General features: G+C 41.6%; 1 protein-coding gene across 3 annotated transcripts in view; it reads right to left on the bottom strand.

The window, feature by feature from the left end:
• Synpo2 (synaptopodin 2) overlaps nucleotides 1–18,888 on the bottom strand; it is a 155,884-nt gene extending 136,996 nt beyond the window's left edge. For all 3 annotated transcript variants that reach the window (XM_052179305.1, XM_052179306.1, XM_052179307.1), the window contains exon 1: nucleotides 18,632–18,888. In XM_052179305.1, the coding sequence (XP_052035265.1) occupies nucleotides 18,632–18,736 (105 nt within the window). In that variant the 5' untranslated portion in view covers nucleotides 18,737–18,888. The remainder of the gene's footprint in view (nucleotides 1–18,631) is intronic.
• Nucleotides 18,889–19,117: the final 229 nt, after the last annotated feature.

Raw genomic sequence — 19,117 nt, 5'->3', positions numbered from 1 at the left:
AGCGTTGTCTCAGTAAACATTCACGCTTAGTGAAGAACATGAACTCAAATTCTCATCCACCAAGCTTGGGTGGTGTTTATCAATCCCCCGGCACCCTCTGGGGGGTGTCCTTGCCTTTAAATTAGATACAATTTTATATCTCACCAAATTAAACATGAAGATCTTTGGCAACCAGTTAGAATCATAAGGGTCAGATTATATACCAATCGTGTGTGCAGATAAATACCATTCTGGAAAGGAATACAAGCAAAAGAATACGTTCAGGAGAAAATAAGAAAGCTTACCCTGAAAGAAGGTAGTGTAGCAGTTGAGACAGAAGAAGGCTGTGTGGATAACCAGGAGAGAGGTCAGGGGACCCAAGGGAAAGGCCTCACGAACCACACTTCTGCAAAGTCTGCCATGTCCCAGACTAATCCCTCCCATACGACAACTGAAAGATCTGTGTGGCTGCCTTTCCCCGAAAAGCAGTTAAGAGCAACTTCTGCAGAACGGGTTAGATTCTCTCTCTCTGTCTCTCAGTTACTCTCTCTCTGTCTTTCTCTCTCTTCACACACCCACCCAGAGAAGGGGGGCTGGGAGAAGGGAGACAGACAGATATGCACATGCTATGTATTTAGTTTGCATTTTGGCAACCTAAATGTGATTTTTTTTTTTTTTGTCACAGAAAAGAAATACACAGAGAGCTCAGTCAGGAGTGAGAAGAGAGAAAGGGCAGTGGAGACAAAGAAACAATTTTCCCTTCACATTGTTAAAGGGACACAGAGGACCAGAGTAATGCGGAATAATGAGGATACTTTCAGAACCAGATGCCTAAATGAATTTGTGCATCTGCACCCAGCCCCATGTCTGTGGCGCACAGGACCATGGCAACCTGGCCAACATGAAGCTATGGGGTCATTTATTAAGGGGAGGGGGGCAAGAGCAAGGAGCTGGCATGAGGATGGGGTCTGGTGCCCGCATCACTCTGCCAAGCTCTGCTCCATTCTGCCTGGGGAAAGACTCCTCCCATTTGCAGCTCTGGTAGACATCTGGTAGACAGGCAGCCTACAGATCAGACCTGGAAGCCCGCCTCTGTGATTCTACTTCCCGTATCCCCCCAAAGCGCCCCCCCCCTTGTGTTTATAATCTACAGGAGTCACACTGAGCACCATCCAGGAGAGAAAGGCTACATTTTCACGAAATGAAAAATAATAATGGTGACCTCTATGGCGCTTGTCTCTCACAAACTTTTGGGGTTCACCTTAGTTTGATCTTGATTGATGAAGATAAATGACTATTCTTTGAAAATCCCAAAGCACCAAAGAGTGTAATATATTATCATCACTTAGGAAAAGCAACCTTATATAGTAATAGCTTCTAACGTCAGAACAGAAGATAGGAAAGGGAGGGAGGGAGGAAGAAGGGTGTTCCGCAGCCTCTGCCAAGGGTGGGGTACAGCCTTTTTATGACTTCAGAGAACTCTGTCCTACAGTTATCAGGGGCGATTCAACGATTAATTAATTTCCTTTTAGGATTCTTAAGCACGTAAAATTATTTCATCTCTCCATAATGATTTCCATGTGCTGTTTCCGACTAAAGAGTGATAGAGTGTCAGGTTTTGAATAGGAAAGGTTTCATAGACTCATGTGTTTGAATGCTTGGCCCATAGAGAATGGCACTATTATGAGGTGTGGCCTTGCTGGAGAAAATGTGTGACTGTGGGGAGGCTTTGTGGTCTCATAAGCTCAAGTCAAGTCTTCTTTTCCCACTACTAGAAGATCAAGATGTAGAAGTCTTGGCTCCTTCCTCCAGCACCATGTCTACCTGCATACCACCATGCCCCCCGCCATGATAATACTTAAGTGAACCTCTGATCTGTAAGCCGGCTCAAAGTAAATATTTTCCTTTATAAGAGTTGCTGTGGCCATGGTGTCTCATCACAGCAATAAAACCCTAAGGCATGGAGCGTCCCATAAAAAAGAAGCCACATTCTGGAGCCATTAGCACCACCTCCCACTCTGGAAGGGAACCAGGAGTGCAGTAGCTTTCCCAGTGCACCCCAGACTCAAAGCCTTGACTTCACAAAGATGATTTTTTTTTTAAAGTTCAAAAACCACCAAGGTGATTAATAACAGTTTTTAAAAATCTTGACTGTTTCTTCAAGTAATTGTCACGTATAATTTCTATCCCTATAAACAAGTCTTGACAATACAGCTCACAAGCGAGGAGATGAAGTCACAGATAATGTCTACTCACTCTAAACACAGCCTGACAGTTACGTGCAGTCATTTATTAATGTGTGAATAAGTAATAAATCAATTTTATTGTGGTATATCTTTTAAAATCCATACCATTTTAAATGGGCCACTCATTTAACCTTATTTTGCCTTTAAAATATACAACTTTAATAACATGTGGAAGCTCACATTTAATCCCAGAGCTACAGAGGCAGAGATGGGGAGATCTCTGAGAGTCTAAGGCAAACCTAGTCTACATAGTGAGTTCTAATCAAGCCTGGGCTAGACTGTATAATTTTGGAGACCGGTAAGATAGCTCTGTGGATAAAGCAATTGTTAAAAGTGTGAAGTCTTGAGATGGGATCCCCAGATCCCATATAAAAATTCAACAAAGAAGTGCACATCAATAATCCCCAAATAGCTACTGAAAGATGGGAGGTAGAGACAGGAGAATTCTCAGAAGCTTGTGGTCTAATTAGCCTGGCGTACACAGTGGAGAACATCAAGAGACACAGACCTAAGATTGTCTTCTGACCTCCACACACATGCTGTGGGGGACACACACACACCCATCCACACATAAGCATAGACACACACACACAATACATATATATATAATATTATATAATATATTAATATATTATACTATATATGTGTAATATACAATATGTACATATTATAATACACTATTGTGCTATTATATAATATCTTATGAATATATGATATATGACATATTATATTATATATAGTTTCAGTACCTATTGTCTTAAATTGATAGAAAACTGCATAACCAAAGAACTTAATTAGTAATCAATAGTGCAAACATATGAAATGTGTTTATTAAAAGTGAAAGACTTAGGACTGGGGGTGTGGCTCAGTTGTAAAATGTTTGTCATTCAAGCTTGAGGGCCTGGATTCAATCCCTAGCACCAACATTAAAAGCCAGGCACTGTGGTACGCATTTGTAATCCACAAGACTAGCCTAATCAGTGAGTCCCAGATTCCACTGAGAGACTCTGTCTCAAAAAAAACGAGGTGAATGACTCCTCAGAAATAACACCTGAGGTTGCTATTTGGTCTACACATACACACGCGTGCACACACATACACACACACACACACACACACACACACACACACACACGAGAAGGAAGAGCTGTGTTGTATGAAATGACTATCCTAAACTGTTCTCTTTGGACGTTTTCTGCTCCTGATTTTTGTCTGTATGTCTGAATTGATGACAGTAAAACTTACCCATAAGGCAATGCCTTCCATCTTTAACTAGAGAAATAGTGATGCTAAGGTGACCCTGGAGACATGCTCCTGCAGTCCTAGCCCTTGGAAAGTAGAGGCATGAGGGCAGAGCCCCAAAGCCACCCTTAACCACCCTGAGAGTCTGAGGTCAGCCTGAAAGATATGAAGCTCTGCCTTAAAAATAACACTGATGATGACACACCCTTTTGCCGTGTGACTTACATGAAAGCATCCCAGCACACGGCCCTTCCACATAAGGCATATGATGGACTTTTACCTACAAACCCAGCAAACTCATTATGTAAAATCCTACTCCGCAGCTGAGGAAACAGAGGACCAGAAAAACGTTCTGAAAGCTATAGTCTAAGAGGGGCCCAGGTCTGAAATGCCCTCATTCCTTTAGTGGGTCCGTTCTCCAAACAACAGCTTACTAAGACCAGCGCCATTTAGAAAGGGCCCTCGCACTGACACACTAGAGAATAAACTCCTTCCTTGCTCTAGGTCTGATGTTGGACAGAGTGAACTAGGACTGTGAGTCAAGCTCTCCTCCGCACTCTTCAACCCTTATCTTTTGTGGGGAAAATCAGCTGCAGAGAAGAGGAAAGGCTAACAGTATGTTCCGGCAAACTTCTACATCCGAAGCTATGGTTAGTCATCTGAAGAGAGCGATCTAGCTCAGTAGGCTGCCGCATTAGGAAAAGGTAAAATGGATGAAGAGAAAATGTTAAAATCAAAGGCTAAATTTGTTCAAGTTAGGAACAGTATATTAATATTTTACTGGTGGAAAAAAATAATAACATGGCCAGAGTTTCCAGGTGAGACCTGCATCATCATCATCGTCATCATCATCGCCATTGACATCCCTATTATTATAGTCTTATCAATACTATTATTATAATCTGTCTTCCTAATAATACTATTGTTATCTATCTTACCTTTTTAAAAAGCACTGGGAGATTGGATTTTTTTTTTACAACTGTTTCTGATGGAAATGTGTACACCACTCTCGCAGCCTGCTTTTGTCCCAGGCAATTGCACCTACAGCTCTTGCCTGATGACTCTTTCCCGGCATGACTATCAAAACTGCTGGACTCTTACATGCACATAGTCCTATTTACAAGATGACAAAGAAATGGGCTCTAGCTAAGAGTTAGCTATACTTTAATACATGGTCTGAGCAGGACACTGTGTACCGGGATGGACTCACATATTTCAGACAGTCTCTGTTGGTTTGAATGGAAATTGCCCCATAGGCTCCTAGGAAGTGGCACCATTATATATATATAGTGACCATTTCAAAGGATTAGGATGGGTAGCCTGTTGGAGAAGGTATGGCCTTGTTGGAGGAAGCATGTCAAAGAGCGTGGGCTTTGGGGTCTCAAATGATCAAGGCAGACCCAGTGTCTGTCACTTCCTTCTGCTGTGGATCCAGATGTAGAGCACTCAGCTTCCTGTCCAGTACCTCGTGCTTCCCCAGGGTGATAATGGACTAAACCTCTGGATGAAAGTCAGCCCCGATAAAATGTTTTCCTTTGTAAGAGTTGCTATGGTCATGGTGTCTTTCCACGGCAATAGAACCCTCGCTACAGAATCGCCTCACCTAAAATGAGGCTTCAAAACAAGTTGTGGTGAGAAGAGCCTTTGTCTTGCTCTCTTTATTTTATTATGCAAATTTTCATTTCTTTATCAATTTCAATATAATCAACACTCACAAAATAATTCTTGCTAAAACATTTCTTTCTTTCTTTTTTTTTTTAAAAGGCTTTTGGTTAAAGATAACGGATTTCCACTTAGTTTCAACAATTTGGTCAAAGGGTAAAGTTAGAACAAAATGATTCCAGCCCAGCTCTGCTCCTGCTCATCAACAGTGGAACCCTGAGACTGAAAAACACAACTGTTTAACCCACTGGGACAAGATTGTTGAAAATACCAAGAAGCCTCCATGAGACCAGATTTATATACTCTCTTGCTGCAGAGGAAGTTTCCTAGAAAATAAAAACTAGATGTGATTTTTTTTTTCAACAATGGCTGACGTCAGGCAGTACTGAACTGAAAACTTCACAGAGTTTTAAACCTAGTGATAAAGTTTAGAAAGATTGTGTGGATGCAATTCAAATACTTCTAGAATATCTCAGCCAATGGTATTTTTAGATCCTATTTTAATAATGAACTAGAAACCAGGTATAGTGGTTCACATATTCAAGTACTTGGGAAGTCGAGGCAAGAAGATTATTCTAAGTTTGAGGATAGCCTGGGCTATATAGTGAATCCCAGGTCAGCAAGGGCTAGAGCAATACTCTGTCTCCAAACAAACAGACAAATAAAAAGTGAAGTAAATGGAGCTTTGTCTTTGATGGGAATTGAACAGGAAAAAGGATTGGATGGAAATTCTAAAAATTAAATAAATTCTTTAAGGAAAAATCATCATTTTACAGAAAAACTATACAAGCGACAATAGAGTAAGCACCTGCTTCAGCAGGAATTAACAGCAAAGAAAGATGCTAGGGTAAAGCTATGAAGTGCCTTACACCAGATGCCCGACTTGCTGGCAAATCTAGAGTACAATAGTTACGAGATAGAAGTATAAAATTTTAACACAATATTATCAATACAACACATTTTAGAGAAAGAAACTTATATTTAAACTACATTAAAGTTACATTTGTTTGCTTACTTGAAAAAGGGTCTTACTTTTTAGCCCAGGCTAACCTCAAACGCCTGACACTCTAGTCTCAGTGACCTATGGGAACTGGTAAGCACCAGCACACAGGGTTGGAAATCTCTGAACCATGTTACAATGACATATACTGATACAGACAGAGACTTATACATTACACAGGCTTTTGTAACACTCCAGAGTTTGATGCTCTCTCTTCAACCCTTAACTGAAGTACAGAACTTGAGGATGCCCTGATTTTACTTGACAGAAAATGAATATTCTAACTCTATCGTCTCTAGGCTAGGACATGGTTCTAGTCACCTGACACATTTCAGAATAAACGCACTGTGTCCTCTAACAGTGAGCTGTTTGGAAGCAGCCCATAGCAAAGAAATAAATAAAACAGAGAAAATGTCTTTAAAACAGATGCTAAAGATGCTTCCAATAGTGATATTTTTATTGAAATTATAGTATTAGTATGTTATCCTTTGAAATGGTCTCAGCAGACCTAACTAGAAAATAATTCAAATGTGGTTTGTTGTCTTTCAAATGTAAAACACAGTAGTTCTATTTAACACTAAAATACAAAAATGTATCCATATAATTAGCTCTAAGAATAAAGGGCAGTCATCTGCAAAGTCAGAAATCAGCTTACAACAAGTCTTTACACTGCTGATTAGTAGGACGGAAATGGCTTCCAGAGAGGAATTCATTTTCTCAACACGTGTCTGTGTATTCTCTAAGATTATCTTTGTCAGCCATAGGAGTATTTAAACTCAAGTACTGAAGTAAATAAAATCTTACAAGATCTTTAGATGAATAAATCAAAGCCCACTAGGCCAGATTAAGATTTAAAAAATGATAAATTCCATAAGTCATTATTTTTACTAGAAAAAAAAAGACTTCTCATTAACAGAAAAAAATCTCTTTAATAAGACTAATAACACTTTCTGCTCAAAAGAGTGGAGAAATGGCTCAGTAGTTAAGAGCACTTGTTACTCTCGACGAGGACTGGGGTTTGGTTCCCAGCACCTATGCGGTACTTTACAACCCTCTGTAACTGAACTTCCGGGGCATCTGATGTGCTCTCCTGACAAATCTAGAGTGCAATAGTTACGAGATAGAAGTATAAAATTTCAACACAATATTATCAATACAACACATTTACAATACAATACATGCAGACAAAACATTCATAAAATAAATAAATCTTAAAAAAATTTTTAAAAAAGAAAATTTTGCTCTATAAAGTAATAAAGTAATAAAAAGTAGTTTTAAATACTGTTGGTTTTGCCTTTTATTCTTTTATTCATTTCTCTTTACTTACACTAAAAATAAAATATATCAATACATGTGTCTATATATGTATGACATATGTGTGTAATACATATGTATATGTACCATATATACTATATATAGTATATAATGTATACTCCCACACTACTAAATATATATATTTATACATATTTATTATATATAAGTAAAATATGTTATATAATATATATTTACATAGCATATAGTATGTCATATTATGTGTATATATACATATATGTGTGTATATATATATATATATATATATATATATATATATATAGTGGGGGTGGGGGTATGGGATTTGCTCAAAATTTTTACTTCATAGAGCTCTGTGGTGGTTTGAATAAGAATGGTCCCCACAGACTCATATGTTTAAATGCCTCGTCATCAGGGAGTGGCCCTACCTGAAAGAATGAGAAGGATTAAGATGTGTGACTTGTTGGAGAAGGTGTGTCACTGGGGCTTTGGGTTTCAAAGGCTTAAGCCAGTCTCATTGGCTCTCTCTTCCCACTGCCTGTGGGGTGGATATAACACCCTTGGCTACTACCCCAGCACCACATCTGCCTTTGTGCCGCCATGTTCCCTGACAGACTAAACCTCTGAAACTGAAAGCCAGCCCCAATTCAATGCTTTATTTTATGAGTTGCCTTGACCATGCTGTGTCTTCACAGCAATGGATCACCGAGTGACACAGGAGCAGTCAAAACAACTGGATCTCACTCATCTGCAGGACAGGCAGACACGTGAGCAAAGTCCAGGGCAGAAGCACATGGAACACATAGCAAATCCTGTGTGACAGCAGTACATAGATCCCGAGTACACCAACACACACGTGGCAGCAGTACATAGATCCCGAGTACACCAGCACACACGTGGCAGCAGTACATAGATCCCGAGTACACCAGCACACACGTGGCAGCAGTACATAGATCCCGAGTACACCAGCACACATGTGGCAGCAGTACGTAGATCCCGAGTACACCAGCACACACATGGCAGCAGTACATAGATCCCGAGTACACCAGCACACACATGGCAAGTCACAGCCTCTGTAGTTTCAAGAGATCTGACACCTTCTTTTTGGGCTCTGCGGACCCCAGGAATACAAATAGTGCAAAGACATTAATTACATACAGGCAAAATACTCACACATAAAACTTAATTTTGAAGCGAGTAAGAAGTACACGGTGTCATAGGGCATGGCTGTGAGTGTTTATCATCCTAGCAGCTTGTAAAGTGGACTCAGGAGGCTTGGGAATTTAAGGTCTCCATTGTGTATATAGCAAACTTGAAGTCAGCTTACTCTGTCTGAACCCCTGTCTCAGTCCTACTGTACTTCCCTCCCCATCCCCCCATAAATCATTTAGAACTGTTTTTAAAGGCCAGGTGAGGTGGCATGTACCTCTCTAATCCAAGTACTTGGGTTTTTTTGTTTTTTTGTTTTTTTGTTTTTTCAGAAAGTATCTGGTGGTGACTTGGAGGTCAGCCTGGTTTATACAGCCAGTACCAAACCAAACCCACTTAGAGTACAAGGTAAGATCTTATGTGTGTGTGTGTGTGTGTGTGAGTGTGTGAGAGAGAGAGAGAGAGAGAGAGAGAGAGAGAGAGAGAGAGAGAGAGAGAGAGAGAGAGAGAGAAGAAGAAGAAGAAGAAGAAGAAGAAGAAGAAGAAGAAGAAGAAGAAGAAGAAGAAGAAGGAGGAGGAGGAGGAGGAGGAGGAGGAAGAAGAGGAGGAAGAAAGAACAAAAGAAAGAGAGAGAGAGAGAAAGGAAGGAAGGAAGAGGGAGAGAGGGAGGGAAGGAGGGAGGGAGAGGGGGAAGGAAGAAGGGAGGGAGGGAGAGAAACAGAAAGGTAGGCAGGCGGCAGGCATGGTAAAATCCCTAAATGTCTAAATGCACTGCTGGGACAGACAGGTGATGTGGCCTCAGTCATCTGTATTTCTCTTAACATTCTTCCCTCCTGAGCTCCCAAAGAACGGTCTATTGAGCTCTGAACACATGGCTTTTCCAACTCAAAGCTCTCAAAGCAACAAGTCTAGGTCATTACAGCAATTACCAATGAATCTGGAACCATTTTCTCGTACTGTTTTCCTTTCTGTTGCTATAATAAAACACTGACCAAAAGCAACAGAGACTATTGCCAAGGCTCTTTCTCCATTGCTCTCTACAAACTGACGGTAAGGCCCTATTGCTTACCACAACACCTACATAACTCACTGACCATGGAGAAGTGCGCTGGTGCCTACATAGAGCCTTCAGCCCTACTAACTAGTGCTCCTCATACTGGAAAATAGCATGCATGCTACCAAAGGAGAAAGGTAAACACTGGCCCAGCTATAAACCTGCTAGAAGATGCCCTCTTAGGCAATTGTGAAACAAAATTTGTATGAGTAACCAATCTCTAACTGATTGGAATTAAGGCCATGAGATAGAACCCATGACTGACACTGCCCGGGCACCCAAGAGTCTAAGACTAGAAAGGCCACAGTCCTAGGAGAAAACTAAGTCCTATTGCCTGCTAAAGGAACACAGCAATAAACTGACTCCCAGCAGCATCCTGCTATACTCATAGGTAAGTATCTTGCTCAGCCATCACCCAGGAAGCTTCTTCCTGCAGTGGATGGGAACAGAGACCCACAACTGGAATGAAAGAACGGGAGCCTTTGAAACACGCAGTCCTACATGAGATGTCTCCATCAAACCCTGCTTTCATGACTCAGCAGATTCTGAGGAAGAAGAGGCAGAAGACTGTAAGAGCCAGAGGGGATGGAGGACGCCATCCTTCCGGTCAAGGCCTTCCAGTCATGACAGGACTGACACACACGAACTCATAGAGACAAGGCAGCGTGCACAGGACCTCTGCAGGTATAAGCCAGATGGGGTCCCAAGACTAAGAGGGAAGTAGACACAGCCCTCATCCTTCCCTAGACTGGAAGCAAACCTCCAACTGTTAACTGCCCAGAAAGAAAAATTAATTATCTCCACTAGAGCCTCACTAAGTATAAAATCCCATTTAAGAGCAGGCTTGATGCCCTAGATGGCCAACATAGAATGATCTCAATAGTGTGTGAGTGTGTGTGTGTGTGTGTGTGTGTGTGTGTATAGATATAGATATGGATATGGATATGGATATGGATATGGATATGGATATGGATATGGATATATGGATATATAGATATATAGATATATAGATATATAGATATATAGATATATAGATATATAGATATATAGATAGAGATGGAGATGGAGATGGAGATGGAGATGGAGATGGAGATAGAGATAGATAGATATGTGTGTGAGAGATGCATTAGATATTATATATAATATGCTAAATATATTATATATAACTATTATATATAATTATATAGTATATATATATATATGTGTGTATGTGTGTGTATGTGTGTGTGTGTGTGTGTGTATACTAGTATAGTATATAGGGGGAGGTTTTTTATTTGTTTGTCTCAATCTATTACAAGACAAAATCAATCTCAGGGATTTTCTTTTCCTTAAAAATCTTTTGCTTATATACTGTGACTTCCAATTTTGTTTTCATGGGTTTTCTACATATGCACATGTCTGTTTCTCAGCATCTATATGTGTTTCTTGTGCTTTTTCTGTGGATCTTTTTGTTTGTTTGTTTTTGTCTGTCTGTCTGTCTGGTTTGCCCTATTCTGGTTTGTTCATTTTTATTTTATCTTTTGTTGTCATTATTATTGTTGTTTGTTGATGATGATGATGCTTGTTTGTTTCCTAATCAGAGAGAAAGGGCATAGTTTTGGGTGGATGGGGAAGGAGAGACAGAATCTGGCAGAGTTGGTGGGGAAGAGAGGCTATAATCAGAATATATTCTATTCTGAAAATCTTATTTTTAATTAAAAAAGAAAAAATAAGTCTATGTATGTAAACAGGAAAGTGTGAAAGATTTAAAATGTTGATGGGGGAGGGGCAGAAGACTAACAAAGAACCCAACCCCATGTATCTGGTGGAACAAAACTAAAAATGAAAACAACAGAAAGAAATGTTCAAGTGCTTTCCAGGTTAAAGGAGAAATCAAGGCAATGAGCAACCCTGGAAGTGTGAGAATCCCTGGGACAGACAGAGCAAGTACACGGTCAAGCTGCTCTAGTGATGCGGTGGTGACGACAAGTCACTTCTATTTTAAGTATAAAGGTTAAGTGGTAAGGCTATTTAGGGACTGGAGGGATGGCCCAGTGGTTAAGGCTACAGTGTTCTTCCAGAGGACCAGAGTTCTGTTCTCAGCAGCCATGTCAGACAGCTCACAGCCACATGACACTCTAGCTCCAAGTGACACAATGCCTTTCTCTGTCCTTCACGGGCACTGGCACTTACACACACACACACACACACACAAACTCATTCACATACACGTTCACATGGATTCACACATACACATATACACTCATACACATATATACACACATACTCATACATACACACTCATATACACACTCATACACATACACACACTCATACACACACTCATATATACACGTGTACACAGAGTTAAAAATAAAACAAATCTTAAAAAGTAAAACTATTAAAACAATAACCACAACATTTTTTTAAAGATTTGTTTATTTAATTTATGTATTCTGTCACTCTCTTCAGACATACCAGAACAGGGCATCAATCCTATTACAGATGGTTATGAGCCACCATGTTGTTACTGGGAACTCAACTCAGGACCTCTGGAAGAGTAGCCAATGCTCTTAACCGCTGAGCCATCTCTCCAGCCCCAATAACCACAAAATTTTAATAGAGGTGTAACCTAAGAATGTAATTTGTAATATTCAACACAAACTCAAAATCAAAGAAAGCAGAATCAATAGGTAATTTCTTTCTTTCTTTTCTTGCATTAAAACGTTGTATCATAATCTTTTATAATTATAATCAACACAAACTTTTATAATTACAGTATGTTCTTTATAAGTCTCATGATAACTACATGTTAAAAGCCTAAGGTGACATGAACCTTTATTCCTGGCACTTGGGAGGCAGAGGCAGGCAGATTTCTGTGAGATCAAGGCCAGCCTGGCTTACAGAGCAAGCTCCAGAACAGCTGGGGCTACACAGAGAAACCCTGCCTTGAAAAACCAAAGGAAAAAAGAAAAAAAGTAAGCTGGAGTGCTGGTCAATGAAAGAATGCTGGTCTAGCATGCAGGAAGCCCTAAGTTCAATCTTGTGCATGGAAGGAAAGAAGGAAGGAAGGAGGGGAGGGAAGAAGGAAGGAAGGAGGGAGGGAAGGGAGAAAGGAAGGAAGGGAAGGAGGGAGGGAGGGAGAGAAGGAGGAAAGGATGGAGGGAGGAAGGGAAGGAGGGAGGAATGGAAGGAGGGAGGAATGGAGGGAAGAAGGGAAGGAGAGAGGAAGGGAAGGAGGGAGGGAGGAAGGGAAAGAGGGAGGAATGGAGGGAGGAAGGGAAGGAGGAAGGGAGGGAGAAAGGAAGGAAGGCAGGCAGGAGAGGGGGGAAGGAGAAGGGGAGGAAGGGAGGGAGAGAAGGAGGGAAGGTAGGGAAAGGGAAAATTGTACTTCAAAGATGTAGAAAAGCAAAAATACACTGGACCCAAAATTAGTGGAAGGAAATAGCAAACTAGAAATAAATGAAAAGAGAACAGGAAAACATAACAAAATACAGGTAAAGTAAAACAAAACCCATGGAGCTAAAGTTGGACAAAGCAAACCAACAGAAGGAACAGAGCCCCGAGAGAAGGCACGAGAATCAGAGGACCTGGTGCAGACCCCGCAGGCCTGTGCTCACTGCAGAGGACCTGGTGCAGACCCGCAGGCCTGTGCTCACTGCAGAGGACCTGGTGCAGCCCGCAGGCCTGTGCTCACTGCAGAGGACCTGGTGCAGCCCGCAGGCCTGTGCTCACTGCAGAGGACCTGGTGCAGCCCCGCAGGCCTGTGCTCACTGCAGAGGACCTGGTGCAGCCCCGCAGGCCTGTGCTCACTGCAGAGGACCTGGTGCAGCCCGCAGGCCTGTGCTCACTGCAGAGGACCTGGTGCAGACCCGCAGGCCTGTGCTCACTGCAGAGGACCTGGTGCAGCCCGCAGGCCTGTGCTCACACTCACTGCATCAGTCTCTGGGAGTTCGCGCGAGCCTTGCTTAGTTAAGATAGACTTGTTTTCCTGGTGTTCCCCATCCACTCTGGCTCTTTCTGCTCCTCTTTCATAGGGTCCCTGAGTTCAGAAGGGAGGGATTTGAGGATAATGAACTATTTAGAGCTGTGAGATTTTTATTTGTTGTCCTGTGATGTTTAATAGAAGCATAACTGCTTTAGTATAGGGTAACTCCAGTTTATATATATAAATATGTGTGTGTGTGTATTATATATGTGTATATGCTTTATATACAGGTATATATACAAAATACACACCGCACACATGCATATTAGGAAGCTTCTACTGCAGTAGGTTTCCATGTGACTTTTTGGAAATGTCTTTACGTTAGTTATCCCCCCCTGTATTCCCTAATCTACCCTGAGAGCAGTTGCGCATATGAATTCATAACAGATGAATTCACAAGACCTAGGATTTTTTTTCTTTTAGACAGAGGGTTACTTGCAAGTAATCTAAAGAGTTCCTTGCCCACTGTCAGATTCTTAGATATCAATTGGGGTAATTTTAATATTTTTTTTCTCCCCTCTGTTGTCCTCTTCCTCTCCACCTGCCTCTATCTATCCCTAGTTTTGCACCCCCTTCCTTCCTGCTTCTCCTCACCACCACACACTACCATTTACAAACGCAGCAGATAGGCCAGCGAGCCCACTGTCTTAGTCAGTAATCTATTGCTGTGTAGAGACACTATGACCAAAACAACTTTTATAAAGGAAAGCATTGAATTGGGAGACTACTCATCGATTCAGAGGTTTAGTCGGTTACAGTCATGGTGGGGAGCACGGCAGCAGGCAGGAAGGCATGATGGTGGAGAAGTAGAGAAGAGCTTTATACCCTGAACCACAGGCAGGAGGCAGAGCAAGGGACTGGGCTTCTGAAATCTCAAAGTCCATCCCCAGGGACACACTCCCTCCTATAAGGCCACGCCCCTGATCCTTCTAATCCTTCTCAACAGTCCCACTCCCTGGTGAATAGGCATTTAAACACATGAGCCTATGAGGGTCATTTTCATTCTATCACACCCACACCAGTGGGCCCAACACCAAACGGGAACACATGTGCACCGTCCCATCTTTCAGGGAATCCCAGCATTCAGCTCGGACGGTCACTGTGGGACTTCTTGCTCCAGTGGGTCCCTTATCTTGACATGGGAAGGGGAAATCCTCTGTTTCTAAACATGACCTGCTCACAATGCCAGGGACACACAAGCTCTTAGCCTCTCCCTGGTCACCCCTTATTACTCTGAAACAGTATGAATGGGGAATAGCTCACAGTGCACACCCATCTCTAGTCAGTCTTAGAGGGCATGGCTGACCTCAACTCTCTTCAGCAGGCCTGTGTTCCACTCACATATCAAACTTCCCCTTGGAATGTTAAGAAATCTTGATGCCAGGGCCAACCTCAGACTCACTAACTCAAGACTGGACACAGGCCACAAGATTTTTTTTTTTTAAATAAACTTTTCTGGTGGATCATCTTAATTTATATTTAGTCCGTCCCACCCATCTATTTGCTCATTACTTTTAAAATGTAAGTTAATTTTTAAATGTAAGATTTGTTTGTAAAAGAAAACTTTCTCCAAGTCTTTATAGGGAGATTTCTCCAAGTGGTTTGCCAAGAGACTGCCAAGGACATGGCCATGTAAGCACAAGTCCCTGAAGAGAGTTTGATAATGTGAAGACACTGACATCCTTCTTCATGAGGAAATTTTCAAACACAAATACAATGGGGCTTTCTGTCTAGATAAACTTGCTTCGGGGATGAATTGAGAATCTGCTTTGCTAAAAAATGCCTTTTGAGTAAGTATTACAAAGGTTTGCTTTGCATTACAGATGTAGAGAATTATTACTGATTACTTGGATTTTAAGTTTTTCAGTTTAAATGTCAATGAAAACTTTCACTAAAATTCTCCTTTTGTTTAGAGTTTGTATACTGTTCAGTGTACCAGGCAAATGTTAAAAATACTTGTGCATCTGTCGTAAGTAACTAATCTGTTAATAGAAAGATATTCCCTGGGGATTAAAAAGCAATTAAATTTCTGATCTTAATGATACTGAATTTTATAATACTACTTCAACCAGTTAGAATATCTATATAGGGGAGGAGGGGGAGGGAGAAAATAAAGAATATCTATATAGGATTATAGAAAACCTAGATGTTTAATATTTTATTATAAGCTAAAGGGCATGATACAAGTACTTACTGTAATTAAATTTTCCATTTTATAGAAATGCTCATACTTTTTAACTCTAAAGTTAGTAGCTTGTAGGGATTTGGTTGAAAGAGGATTTAATGTAGCCTAGGCTGGCCTAGAACTCACTATATAGATGTAGATGACTGACTTGACACCCCAGCCTCTACTTCCCAAGGGTTCCATTTGCATATTCTTTATTTAACTTTAAACTGTCTTCCCCCACTTAGCCTTTCAGCTTCTCTACTGGTCCCCTCTACCTGGAGGTCACTAGGCATAATGAGATGACAGGCTACAGGGGACTGACATTCGCTCTACCTGGAGCTCTGTGAAGAGCCTTTCCTGGAGGTTTGCCCAGCGAGTTGATTCAGTGGCTTAAGCTTACTACCTTTCTAAAACAAGTATGATAATATAAAAAATAATAAAATATAATAAATTTGAACCGATGATAAACATGAACTGGAGAAAGACATCGACATCGTCATAGTAATCTGAAGCTTACACCTCATTTAATTCATTTTACAATTCATCAACATACAAGGGAAAAAAGCAGTCTGTAGGGCGTGGCGTGCCCACAAACCCACAAATTAAGCAAACATTCAAAGCTTTCATGGTAGCATTTTTAAATCGACTCTAAATAAACTAGGAAATTATACAATGTGGTGTGGAGGAGTGTTGGGGAATGAACTCAGAACCTCCTACGTGTTCTACCAGTGACCTACATCCCCAGCCTCTGACAAACTAGATCATTAGCGCGATCACCCAGGTGCTTGCATAACGTTCCTTTAAAGCCATCAACGTTCTGCTTGGATATTTTAGGAAAGATGATTTCCGAGGAATGTCGGCTCAGTGTTCTAGACCCTCATGCAGCTTGGTGATTGAGAGATTGGTGGGAGAGGAGCCACAGGACCCTTCCCTCAACAACTCGCTTCACAGAGTTGAAGTAGTCAGTGCATTAGAGAACTCAGAAGAACCCCACCATCCACGGTGCCTTCCAGGCTTGGCCACGGCCACGGCAAAGCCTGTGCAGAACATCAGCTTCCAGGCACCTCTGTTCCCACCCTTCAGTTAGCAGGGGAGGGACTCTGGAGTGCACACTGTTAGGACTAGTGAGATTTTGAGCAACAATTTCTTCCTTGAGTTTCTCTTTCCCTATCCCAGGCAACATCTCCCCTTTCATGCCAACAGAGGCAGGGCTGGTGACCTCAGTTGGGCCTCAGGCCAAACTGCAAGTTAGATCAGAGGTGCAAATAGAACCCAAATCTCAGCTCCCGGGGAGCAGCCAACCAACTGCGACTGAGCAAATCTGCCTTAGTCTCCTGAGCCGTGTAATGTGCTGAATCCAGCACTCCACGTTTTATCTGCCTTTGGTTCCTGACTCCTAAGAAATTCCAGCAGAGCTCCCTTCCAACCCTTTCATCTCTCTGCCCTTGCAAACAGGAGCCTCAAGACGAGGACTCAGTGTCCCTGGGCTTTGTCCTCATCCAAAAGAACTAAAAGGACCGGGACCTCTGAGGAACTTTCTAGATATAAATGGCTTTCATCTTCCAGGTCTGCGCTCACAACCTCATTGCTGCTCCTCTCACTAGGTGGCAGGATTCAACCACCAAAGAAAGAATTTTCCCGATAGATGCTTGAGAACAGAAAATTTCAAAGAAACGTCTGTCTTCACAGGGAACATTTGTAAGAGGTAAAAAAGAATATAGCTACAAAGGCAGGGACCCTATGCTTCACAGAGGGAAGCTTAGATTCATTTTAACTATAAGTATGCAACAAGAAAGTAACCTTTTATGCCTTCAAATGCTGTCAGAGAATCCTACAGTTCGATGTTAACATTTGAACAAAAGTTTTCTACTTTCTTGCTTCTTAACTACGTTCTAGCTGAATGCCAGTTAGAAACTAGAGCTCTCCGTGAGATTATGGGTATTGTGCTAAACTGATCATCAATCTAATGTGACAAAGGAAAACAACGTTTTAAATAGCTATTAAGTGCACCAGAAAATAGTTGTAATTAGTGCATATGCAAAGTATCTGTGAATACACTGAAGAGACTCCTCAGGTTGTACTTATATAGTTTATGCATGTATATATATCCATGCATACATACATACAAAAATACATACTTACATATTTAAACATTAAAGAAGCCAGAAAGTGGGGGAGGAAGGTACGTAGGAAGAGTTGGAGGAAGGATAAAGAGTGGAGGAACATAACGTAATTATATTTTAATAAAGTAAAATTAAAAAATAATAAAGTATCTATGACTCTATCGTGGGCTCTTAGCCACATGAGTATAGTCAATGGAATATAAAGTACTTGGGGTTTTGTATTTCTTTAAATCCTTAAAAGGCTGGTCTCTTAAAAAGATCTCATGACAGGTCTCTATACCTTAAAGATTATTACCTACCCCAATCTGGCCTTTTTACGGCTGTTGCACAATAAATGTCACTACCAATTATTTATTAGAGCCCACCAAATGTCCATGCCCAGTGGATACAGGGAGCTGAGGCCTGTCTCCTCTGTGGAGAGTCCAGCAACGCATGAAGGAAGAAAATGCACGAAAGCAGTTTAAGGTTGCAGGTTGTCAGATGATAATTAACCAGCCTGTATTCCACCTGATAGGATTAGCATTCCCTCCGTTGATTGATAGCTAATTACGTGTCCTGTGGTGTACATTTTCCCAGGAAATTCTTTTTTTTTTTTTTTTTTTTTTTGTGTGTGTAAAAGCCACACTCTAGATAAATTCATCGTCAGTGCCGAAAACAAGCAAAAGACCTGAAAGACCATCAACAGGTTGTTTTCGTGCCCCTCCCCGCCTCTCCCCACATCCAACAACCCAGAACCCCTCTGGTCCTCCTACCTTTGCAACTTGCAAGGGCTGCTTCTCCTCCTTGCCTCCTTGCAGTCTGAACCCCCAGGGCGCCCCTCCAGTCATGGAAATGCAGATGAAATCTCCCGTACCCATCTTCTCCTTTCAGCTGGGCAGCATCAAGCGCTTGAGAAAGCCAGGCGAAGCCGCGGTGCAGGAGAGGATGTGTCTTAAGCTAGGCTGGTGTGGAGGGTGCAAGGGTGCCCCGCTGCTGCCGGCTGCGGGGGAAAGTGCGCGGAGGCTGAGCCTCCCCACCGCCCTCCCAGCACCTGTACCGCCCTCTTTTGCGTCACACCCTTTGCTCCGCCCACTTTTCATCTGGAAGGACAGAGACTCAAAGTAAAAGAAAAAAAAAAATTCCCTGTTTGGGACAGAATGGAGCCAATGTAGAACGGGGAGAACAACATTGCTCTTGCTTTAGTAGATTCAGTGCCAGCACCTGAATAGAAGGGAGATTTAATTATTCTATAAATAGTA

The sequence above is a fragment of the Apodemus sylvaticus genome, chromosome 4 (assembly GCF_947179515.1).
Source record: "Apodemus sylvaticus chromosome 4, mApoSyl1.1, whole genome shotgun sequence".
NCBI classification, from domain to species: Eukaryota; Metazoa; Chordata; class Mammalia; order Rodentia; family Muridae; genus Apodemus; species Apodemus sylvaticus.
The sequence above is the reverse complement of the archived record's forward strand: the minus strand, read 5'-3'. Positions and strand labels throughout refer to the sequence as shown.